The 11,881-nt window shown below is 27.3% G+C and overlaps 2 protein-coding genes across 6 annotated transcripts in view; one reads left to right on the top strand and one right to left on the bottom strand.

The window, feature by feature from the left end:
- Positions 1 to 6,085, bottom strand: part of LOC111632473 (poly(A) RNA polymerase GLD2-like) — a 91,452-nt gene extending 85,367 nt beyond the window's left edge. For 3 of the 4 annotated variants that reach the window (XM_023376890.1, XM_023376891.1, XM_023376893.1), the window contains exon 1: positions 5,942 to 6,085. The gene's annotated coding sequence lies outside the window, so the exon portion shown is untranslated. The remainder of the gene's footprint in view (positions 1 to 5,941) is intronic. The other variant, XM_023376892.1, reaches the window with a different exon arrangement.
- Positions 6,086 to 6,208: 123 nt separating this feature from the next.
- LOC111632474 (putative regulator of nonsense transcripts 1) overlaps positions 6,209 to 11,881 on the top strand; it is a 45,551-nt gene continuing 39,878 nt past the window's right edge. Inside the window, exons 1-2 of one of the 2 annotated variants that reach the window (XM_023376895.1) lie at positions 6,230 to 6,326; positions 8,743 to 8,965. In XM_023376895.1, coding sequence (XP_023232663.1) covers positions 8,783 to 8,965 — 183 coding nt within the window. In that variant the 5' untranslated portion in view covers positions 6,230 to 6,326; positions 8,743 to 8,782. Of the gene's footprint in view, positions 6,550 to 8,742; positions 8,966 to 11,881 lie in introns of both variants that reach the window. The other variant, XM_023376896.1, reaches the window with a different exon arrangement.

Below are 11,881 nucleotides of genomic sequence, written 5' to 3'. Positions count from 1 at the left end.
GATTTTCTTTAAGTATGAGTAGCAATTCCCGTGGCCTGTATATAGTTGACAATTGATGTGATCCATAGGGAGCCAATTGAGTTCTTTGACTCGTTCTTCCACGCTTGGTATTAACCAAAACGTGTGTCTTCCTTTCTGAGAGTATGACCATCTGTCTTGCCACTCTGCGATGGTTTCGTCTCTGAGTAGTCTCTTTATCCCCGAAATGGGGATCCTGCCTTGAGTCACGTCAGTCATGTGTGCCGCCTCCTTAGCTAGGAGGTCCGCTCTCTCGTTCCCAAATATGCCACTATGGGCCTTTATCCATTTCATTTTGATGTTAATTCCACTTTGATTTATTATTTGTTTAATATTTAAAGCTGTTGCATTAGTATCAGCAAATTGTTGTAGAGTATCTAAAGCAGATCTGCTATCTGTATTTATTATGATTTGATCAGACACGTGGGTTCTTGTTACCCACATAATTGCTCTTTCGATAGCATAGAGCTCAGCTTGAAAAACCGAGCATGAGTCCATTAATCTATATTGTTCAGTATGAATTTAGCGTCATTCTGCATTGCCATAAAAGCAGCTCCGACGTGGTTATCCACTCTCGAGCCGTCTGTGAATATTTCGATCGAGCCCTTTTCCCTCTCCTCTGCAATGTTTATGGCTTTTCGATCATACGGCATAGGTAGCATAGCTACTTCGGGCACTAGATCAATATCTTTATCAGAGTATTCTTGTCCTGCAATTTGATTGTTGTTACATCTTCTGCAGAGGTATAATTTCGCCTTCTCTTTTAGTATCAAGTCAATGGGTGCCACTTGAAGAGCATCTGTCGATGTGGTTTGGTATGCTTTTGTCAGTTGTAAAAGTGCACACCTTTGCACGCTATTCAATTTCTTTTTGATAGCTTCTTTCTCAGCCACGTAATACCAGGCCGCCGCTGCATAGGTCAGCCTTGGTATGAGCGCTCCTTTATATATTATTTCGATTGCTTCACTATTAAGTCCCCAAGTTGATCTAGCAACACGAGCTAGAGCATTAAACAAGTTGATGCACTTGTTTCTTGTTGAGATTGTGTGTGGGAGCCAGGTAAGTCTGTTATCATATTTTCAATGGCCAACCTGAAGGTGCAAGATAAACTGCAACTTAAGGATGGCCATAGGGCAAGTTATGGAAAGGTTTTATTTTATTCCTGAAATTTTCTGCAGGGTATACATCCAAAATTACAGTTACAAAAAAACTAACAAGTCAAATGATCATTTTTCTAATATCTTTACTGAAAGCTTTCTTCATCCAATTGCTTATTTATAATCTGAAATGCATCTCTCTCTAGTCGAGTTAAAAGAATGACATATGATGATCACCATATCAGGTGACTTGTTATATTCTAGCATAAGAGTCTCTATATTGATATAGTTTCAGCTTCATAAAATTATGATGATTGTATTGGACATAACTACTTAACAGTTATGATAAAAATATATAGTTAATTATTGAAATAGTGACAACAAAAAGGAGACTTGCCAATGATTTTGGGGTATAAGTTAAAATCATTATATGTACAGTACGCACAGGGTGATTCAAGTCACAGAAATTTTAAAAAATTAATAACACTCAAACTATTTACAATAAGACGATGTGGTTTTCACAGAAATGCTTAGAAAGAAACAGGATTTTTACGTCATAAAAATTTTAATACCAAAATAGTTAATTTCTTGTCAGATGATTTCTGTGACTTTTGAATCACCCTGTATACACACACACAAACAAACAATCCTTGACCATTTGATAAAGTAAATTTTCAAAATTGTAAAGTGTATAGACGACCCTGAAAATACTCATCATTTACCATGTCATTACAAAACTGCTTTTGCACATGTGATGGATTTGTAGTTCTACCTTTTACAATGACATTGTAAATAGATTCAGTGATGCAGGCAAATCAGCTCAAAAAGATTCAGTTACAGGATAATGATAATGGTAAATAGCAATAAATAAGTAATAAATCAAACATATATCTTAGCATTAGTGTGTACACCAGTGATTCTCAACCTTTTTTCGTCATGGTACACTTTTAATAATTTAAAAATTTGGCGGCACACACAGTTACTTCGGTAAGTACCATAGGACAACCGGTGACATCATAACAGTGATTTTTAAACACAGTTGGTTATTTAGATCACATTTTCTAAACATCTTAGTAACTACCAGCTGTTTCCAGTAACACCGGTTACAATTTCCAAATGCACCCTAGGAAGGTAAACCGATTAAACTACTTGTCTCACGTCACTTATGTATGGGATGTTCGCAGTGACGGCACAGTGGTTGAGAATCACTGGTGTACACTAATGCTAAGATATACAGTCAACCCCCTATGACACGGTTTCCTATAGTTCGGATTCCTATATGACAGAGAAAAAATTGCGACGGTATCCGTACAAACATGGTAAAAAAACTCGTATAATTCGGTAAAACATCATCGGGCAGCTGAACTACTTTCCACTGTCCAGCACCACGCTACGGAGAGTTTAGGCGAGTAAGTTGAGTTTACTATCGTCTGTACAGTATGTAAATTAGGTACCGTAAGTCTAATACAGCACTAATTTCATACATTTCTTGTGAAAGAAACATTTCTTATTCAATGGCCATAAAAATTATTTCTATTAATGATGTCTGCAAAGTTCAATGAAGTTTTCACAGAAAAATAACTTATCAAAAATTGCAACCGCTGTTTGGTGCGCTGTTCCGCGATGAAAACAAGCTTAAGCAATGGCGACGTCGAACGGTGCACATTCGGTAAGTAATCCTACAATTTTTTGTTTATAGCATAGTTTATACGGATTATTCCCAAAAAAATATACGTGTTTTGGAAATGTCGAGTCGAATTAGTCTAGGAATGAATTAATTTTACGGAAGAAAACCTTTCAAACAGCCATAGTCCGTAAACTTCCCACGTGTCGGGCTGCAATTGGCAAGGTCTCCTAAAACATCAATTTCATAAAAAATGGAACATATCTACCATCTTATGGGGGGGGTCGACTGTATATAAGTTCTTCACTATCTCTCTTATTGAATAGATATAAGAAATGTAATTTCAGTTATTTTTTAAATTTTATATACCATTTAAAACAAATTTTAAATTAATTTCAAGTACTACTTCTAATGAGATTGAAAAAAGGACTTGCCAACAATTGTCAGTCATTTTTGATTATTTACTGGGAGCTACTCGTGGTTTTTTAACATGTATTCATGCTGTGTACTTACATTCAAGTCTGTAGAACTATTTTTAATCATTTTAAAAGGTAATTTTTCCAACATTCAAACAAATTATTTACACCTAAAATTAAGCTAAACTAAATGCACTTTTGCTAATAATGAAGTAAAATTTTATTTCCAATTGCAGTAACACAGCTGGTAAAGTTTTTTGTGTTTTTCTCAAATACAAAACTGTGACAAGTCCCCTGTTTGATCTTACAATTTTATAAAAAAGTTCTTTCTTGTTCATTTCAATAACAAAAAAAAATCTTAATAAAACAAACTTTATTTTTAGAGTTATTGTAATTTTTGATTAAGTTTATTATAAAAATGAACAAACAGTAAAATAAAACTATTGTAATGTTAGTTAAAATCATGTGAGAATCTTCAAATATCAAATTTTTCCTTTTACTCTAAAGAGAGGAAAGAACTACAAAACTCTAAAACAACAATTAGAATAGAACAAACTTATCTCCAACAATTATAATTAAGTATTTTCAGCTGCATTTATTAACGTCCTTCAGGTTCAAAAAAATAACGTACAATTTGTTTTTGTTCTATATTTCAAATTAGTAGATAGTCAATAAATGCAGCCAAAAATATTTGTTATTCAAGTACAATTAATTACTGAATTAGACTTCCATCAGATGCAATATAAAACCATAAAAAAGATGATGCAATGAATTAAAATAATCACTTTTTAATTAAGGAAATATTTTATGAATTTTTAGTGCATTAGAAACATTTCTGATGTATTGTTTAGTTTTAAAAATCATCATTACTAGAAAACTAATAAGAAAATACAAATTAACAAATTAATCTTCACTGAACTCATATTTTATTATATTTTTCACAAAGAAATAAAAAAAAAACTACAAATATAAAAATGATTTGTTTAAATTTAACAATTCTCTGTATTTCTTAACCATTCATTATGCAAATTTCTTACCCATTCTTTATTCAAATTTAATATTTTTCTGTATTTCTTAACTATTCATTACATCTATACTGTATATTAAACAAAAAAATGTCTATTGGTCTGTTTGGAAAGGATTACTGATCAATTAGTTGATAATTAAGGTGAATGATATTAACATTTGGTCAGTCACACACTAACCTACCTTCAAAGATTGATAAGTCTGGAAGCAACTAGTAAATTTGATGGAAAACTTTGTAGGTAACATTTCTGAACGACACCCAGTTTAAGCAGATGAACCAATAAGTATTTCCAAACAGACCTTATAAATGTGAAACAAATTTCCTTTTCACATTTTCACAGATTTGTATTCATATTTTGTTTGATGCTTTTTATTTAGTGATGAATTGCAATCATTAAAGCTTTTTCTCTTTTTATTTGTTTCTTATTCAGTGTTTTCTTTTTCTTCAGTTGAAGTGCTTGTAATTTGATACAGAGTTATAAAATTAGTTTTACAGATTATCAACTTTTTAGAATTAAAATCTGAAGTACTATTTCTTGAATTAACTGTACATACTGAAAATTTTAAATATCTGAGTATTTTTTATGTTGTGAGACAAAGTGCATTTTATCAAAATAATAATGGAAAAAAATTACCAAGTGTAATATGAAGGTTTTTTAAGTATTAAAAGTAAAGCTCAAGCAGAAATGAGAGAAATAAAGCTACTGAAAAACAGGAAAATGCTTTAAGAAATGACAATTCAAACTGTACTTACAAGTTAGTGTATCAAACTGATCAAATGTGTGACAAAAGATTAATGATTATTAAAGAATTGTCTTGAATTTTGATTATTATTGTTTAAAGATAATATAAAGCCCTACCTTCTAGGGCCATCAACAGAATTTCCAGAATTTTACTTATATGATGTTTATATCTATATTAATCTCAAGAAATGTTAAGTCCAAAAATTTGATACAATAAAATTGACATTAATATATAGTGTTTATACTTACCCAATGAACATGTTAATTAAATTAAGAAAATAAAAATAGTTTCCTCATTGATCAGATTATTCTTAATCTTTTTTCTAATATTCTAAATGTTTAAAAAAAAAATGAAAACTAGATTCTTTTTTTAAAAAACAAAATTATTTTCTTTTAAAATATTATTATTGTAAACCCTCAAAAATATTTAAAATCTTTAACTTTGTTCAAACAACATAACAATTACTGGTAAATTACACAAAATGAAAAGATTAATGCAATGCAATAACATGAAATACAATAAGCATATATAAAAATAAAGAAATCAATGTGTGGCAATTTGACAATGCTTAAAGATCTGATAACTAATGAAAAGTGGAGAATTACTTCAGATAAAAGATAATGGAAGAACTGACAATACATAGAAAACAGACAGGTTTTAATTGTCCAAAGGCAAAGATAGAAACAATGGAGAAACTTGAGAACAAATTTGTGTGTGTGTGTAAAGTGTATAATGCATTTCCTGAAAATTAATATAAAACCTATTATTTTACATCTTTGTATTTATTATAAGTTTATAGCAAACAGTAGAAAATATTCATTTACTCATATAATTATTAATTACTATTAAATATAGGTGTAAATACATTACATTTCTTGTTAACATAATAAGACATTATTATAATTAGAAAGCATGACAGAAATTTAAAAAGTTTCCATTACATTTGCTCAATAACAAAAACCAATAAAAGAAAAAAATATTAATTAAAATCCGTCATACAATTTAAAAAACCTCACCTAAAAGCCAATTTAAAGTCTATTGCCGGCTGGCTAGAAACGTAAAACGCATCTATTTATTCTTTAAAAACTGGTGGCCGATTCGGCCATTTTCTGTTGCCATATCAACGTGCAAACAACCGATAGACCGCATAAAATGGTAAAAAATTACGACACGTAAAAGAAACTAAACTCGGAAAATAACGACATAATACTCCATAAAATATTCTCTAATATATTTATAAATTAAACAATAAAAACGTAATTATTACTTTTATAGATTTATTGACGTCATTGCTGACGTCGCCTTGACATCATTGTACTTACACGCATGGGACGTAAGAACGGAGAAAACTGTCCGAATCGAATATATTCGAGCAAGTTATGTCGTTCTTATATATTATAGATTTAATTGAATATATAATAATATAGAATATAAGAAAGAAATGAGCGTCGAGGCTTATGGACCAAGTTCTCAGACTTTAACATTTTTGGATACGGAGGAAGGAACGGATTTGCTGGGTGCAGATACACAAGGAACGGAATTTGATTTCACCGATTTCACCTTACCTTCTCAGACTCAAGCATCACAATTAGAACATACGCAAAGTCAGGCATCAAGAAGTCAGGTAAATTCAATTATTTTAAGTTAAAAGTAAAGATAAAATAACAAAAATCTTAACCTTAAACTAAGCCTTATACCAACGCTTCCATTTTAACCCTAACATTAGGCCTAATGTCTTGTGTTTTGTAAATTTACTCCTGTGTAATATACAATTGATCATGTGTTTATAATAATTCACGATTCGATTTTTGTTAATTAACGAGTAAAATCTGTGCGTAATTCGATTCCATTTTTAATTGTTTTCGAAAAAAATATGTGTAATTAGATCAGGTGTTTGTGTTGTGTGTTTCTAAACAGAATACGTTTTTATTTATTTATTTATTTTTTTTTTTTCTATAATTTTGGCAATTTAAATAATTATTATTATTGTTAATTAGGTTTATTGGGCTGTTTATTAAGTTTATTTTTTCATTAATTAAGAAGTTATTTTAATTTGTCAAAAATATTTATTAAGTGACTTAATTAATTATTCTGATCCATGATTAAAATTCTTTAATGGTGACAATATGTTTAATAATAATAATTTACAGTGTTAAAGCTCCTTTTTTTTAAATAAACAGGTGCATGATGAAAGTTGTTGTTAATTTTTTGGTACTTTTCTGTTAACTGGGCACCATTCAGTTCAATTACAATGAATATGCTTATACACATTTTTAATATTACAATGCATATTTTCCACACATATGTATAAACATATTCATTGTAATATTAAATGTATAAATTATGAAATAAAATATCAAGTTTGTTACAAATAGTAGTAAAAGTGACTGGTGCCCAGTTAACAGAAAAGTACCAATTTTTTAATATATTTATTTATTTTCCTGTAATTTGTGTAATAATTACCTATGACATTTTTCTAGTTCATATTTCTAGTACAATGTGCATATATATTTATCAAAAATAGTGTTCAATGTGTTCTACTTTTACATGTTTGTTTTGATTTATAAATAAAAACAGTAAAAGTATTAGAACAGTTTCTTCGTTAAAAAATATAGTGTTGTTGTTATGGTTTTAAACTTTTAATATATTTAATACTTTTTTTAACAGATGATCATTCGATTAACTGGTTTTGTATTTTTATGTTTGATTATTATTTATTGTGATAATTTAGCTTAGTGGTAACTAGTTGGTATGTTACATTCCATCAAACATTTATTTTTGAAGTTGTTAAATACTTAGAAAAAAATCAATATGAAGTTCTGAAAATAAACTTTTATATTATTATTTACAATGTTATTTTTATTGAAATTCCAGAAATAGTTTGTCTTCTTTTACTATTTATACTTACAAGCAATTTGTAATAATTATTGCTAATTTTATTCATTTTATATATATGTGTGTGTGCTACTACTAAATTGTATAAATTAAAATGGGGAAAAAATTTTAAATGTTTAATTTATAAATTTACAATAAATTTAATACTGCTTAGAGTTAATATCCTGACAGAGTTTACATTTTTAAAATAATAGATGATAAACATATACATTTTAAATGATTAGTTTATAACTTTGCATTTTAATCTTTTTTATCGTCATTTAATGTGTGCAATGATACATGCATCCAACATGAATTTATGAACTCTAATTGGCATAGTTTTATCATATACCACTTTTTATAAAAGAGCTTTTTATCTTATTCATGGAATAACTTAAACGTCTGTTTATTTGTAGTAATGTATTTATAGATCAAATAAATTGGAACTTTGAATTTTATTCTGATTCAGTTAACCATCATCTTTTGACAATAACAGTTTGTCCTTCATATTATGTATATATTTTATTATAAATATATTTTGAAAATTTAGCAATTTTTGATCACATATGGAAAGTTGTATTGAATGGCAGTTTATATACTATTTTCATAAAATGATTCTTTTAAAATAAGTTAGAATTTGTTGTCATCCCTATTTAGAATATATATATACAGTATATGTTATTTCAGCTACTTGTTTAATAAAATACGTTTTTTTAGATATATTAAATGATGGGACATTGTTTTCTTAAATATTCTTTAAATATTTAACATAAATAATGTCTTTTGTTTTAATTATTTCTAAATAATTCTGTTATCACATTTGAATTTCCTGTTTTCTATTTTTTTATTTTCTTAAGATGTAGATCTTAGGTGAATTGCATTTTCATGTATAGTTTTTGTTAATAAACAACAGTTTTATTCAATTCGTTCTTATATATTATAGATTTAATTGAATATATAATAATATAGAATATAAGAAAGAAATGAGCGTCGAGGCTTATGGACCAAGTTCTCAGACTTTAACATTTTTGGATACGGAGGAAGGAACGGATTTGCTGGGTGCAGATACACAAGGAACGGAATTTGATTTCACCGATTTCACCTTACCTTCTCAGACTCAAGCATCACAATTAGAACATACGCAAAGTCAGGCATCAAGAAGTCAGGTAAATTCAATTATTTTAAGTTAAAAGTAAAGATAAAATAACAAAAATCTTAACCTTAAACTAAGCCTTATACCAACGCTTCCANTAAATTTTTTTACTCTGGTATTTATAGATTTGTTTTTGAAAAATATACATTTGTTAATTTTTTATAAAGAGAAAGCTATATAAATCTGCAAAAAATTCTTTACAAGAATTTTCAATAGTGAAATTTTTCTATAAGTATGGTTGTCATATAAAAATTTCCATCTCACAGGATTTGTGATGGTTACAATACTAAAATTTTTCATTATATTATTCTAGTAATACAGAGAAAATATTTAATAGATAAAAAAAAAAATGTAAATAAACAAAACAAAATTTATTTTTTTACACCATTCCGTATAAACTTATTTATTTTCAAAATAATGTATTCAGAAGTAAAAAAACACAATTGTACGCCATATAAATCATGTAGCAATGATTGATTTAATCTTATATTTTTGCAGAATGTTAATTTATAAAATAAATTTAAATAAAAGTATTTATAAAGTATTTAATTCTGTTCTTTAAAAAATAAAGTATTAATTTATTTTATTGTTCAAATCATTTACAATTTGTTTATTATTATGCAAATAAACAAATTGCATATATAAGTAGAAATTTTTGTCAAGTATGGTATTATTTGAAAGTTATTTATATTGGTGGTTCTTAAATTGTGATACTTGTACAAACATGGAAACTTGATTATCTTAATCATGATTATCCAAATTGTTTAAAAAAAAAAAAAAAGAAAAATGTGCAACATTGTTCATACCAAACTCTTTGTATAAGTGGAAATCAGTCATCTATCAATTATAGTATCACAAAACTAGGTCATACTTTCAATTTTGAGTAAATTATTTATTTTCAAATATAGTAATTGCATTACAATATTTATTGTTAATAAAACTTTAAATGTGCAGTGCTTTATTTTGTACCCAAAATACAAAAAAAAAAGTTTTGGATTATCATTTATCCCATTACGTTTGGATAATCAAGTTTCCACTATACTGTATGCCACTCTTAAGCTTCACTTGATAATCTGTAACAGTAAAAAAGTTAATGATCAAGATCTCATCTTATTTTCATTATCAAATCTTTGATTAAATATGATATTAAGAGTGTAAAAATTTAGATAAAATGTATTTTTTTAATTTTGTAAATTTATTTTGAACAACAAATATATTTTTTTATATATTAATAATTTATGAAACATCTTGATTATAAAAGATTAAATTAGAATGTCATAACAAGTATAGCTAAAATAAATTAATATTTCTGAATTAAGTAATTTATTTCTATTTCTTTAAAAGAAAGTTCAAAGTATTTTATATAAAAAAAGTAAAGAATGAGTATATTTTATTTTAAAGATATATTCATTTTTATATATTGTATCTTTAGTGTATTTATACTCATGATTAAATTATTTTTTTATTGACATAAACTCAAAAATTTAATAACACTAAATTAAAAACATTTGGATTCAAAAAAGTTTTTTAATTAATTACATTAATCAATTTAATTTTTATATTACATGTTAAGCTTAGTCTTTATTTGTTNAAAAATTTATCTATAAAATTTTTTCATTCAAAACAAAAATTAGCAAGTTATATAAAATAAAACAAAAAAAGACCATAAAAATAATAGAAATTAAATTAGTTGTTAAATGTAAAATGATCTGTCTGGACTTTATCAGTTATTGAGTATATATGTACTTTAGTACAGTAAACATATCTTGAAGCTAAATAAGTGTATTTCTTTTAGACTAAGAATAAAATTGATCATATGAGTTCATAAATTATTTTAATTACAAGTTACAAATAAAGTTGTGCAATAAATTTTTGAATATCCACATTATATTAAAGCAAGCCTAATTAAATCAATACCAGTTTATTTAAAATATATAGAAGAGTTCTTAAAGTTAGTAGAGTCATCATTATCAAATTTGTAGATATTGTGAATCTCTAGTCTCTAGAAATATTTATACAAGAATGAAGAATGCTGTGTGTGTTATATATTATATATATATACATATATATGATAATATTGTAATACTAATCATAGTAACTAATATAAGTAATAGATATGTATATATCCATGGTGTGGTTTTCTTTATATTCCTTTTAAAAAATCAATTTTTCAAAAATATTTCCTCAAAATTGATGAAACTCTATGGGTTAATTGTACAGAAATAACCACCGTTTTTTTGCCTGGACTGCATTTAATCAGAGACAAAGCTTTTATTTGTATTTTTTATTTATTTATTTACTATGCATTTCGGGTGCAATATTTTCGTGTAATTTACACCCCTCTTCAGGTTTTTTACATTTCTATAAATTGGTAAATTCTATTACTATAACGGTATGTTACTACAATAGTTATACAATAGTTAACTAACCTGTTTTAAGTTTTAGATTGACATCTGCCCAGTGTTGATGTTATGTCCCCTAAGGCATTTTTAGACCATTTCCCCCTCTTTTTGTTTTCTTTCCCTTTAGCTCCTCCCATTTCCTCCCACACGTTGTCAACCTCCATTCCATCATTTAGATTTATGGTTTTGCTTTTATTAATGATTTCGAAGTGCTCTTTGAATTTTCGTAGATAACTATCTTTTTCTTTATGGATAATTTTTATACTTTTTTCGTTTATTGTGCATCCAAATTCCTTACAGTGATTTGTCCACGGTGATTGGTTATAATTAAGTCTAATTGCTGCTTTATGTTCTTTAATTCTGGTACCGAGTTGTCTTCCTGTTTCGCCAATGTATATTGCTGGGTTCTTACATGTGCATTTTATTTCGTATATGACACCTGCTTGGTTTAGTATTTCGTTATTTTTGAACTTATTGGTGTTGATGTTGTTTTTAATTTTATTTTTTAATTTGGCTGCTAGTGTAAC

This window comes from Centruroides sculpturatus, unplaced genomic scaffold (genome assembly GCF_000671375.1).
Source record: "Centruroides sculpturatus isolate CEXI.00-Female unplaced genomic scaffold, Cexi_2.0 scaffold661, whole genome shotgun sequence".
Taxonomy (NCBI): Eukaryota; Metazoa; Arthropoda; class Arachnida; order Scorpiones; family Buthidae; genus Centruroides; species Centruroides sculpturatus.
Note: the sequence above shows the minus strand (reverse complement) of the source record. Positions and strands in the feature narration are given on the sequence as shown.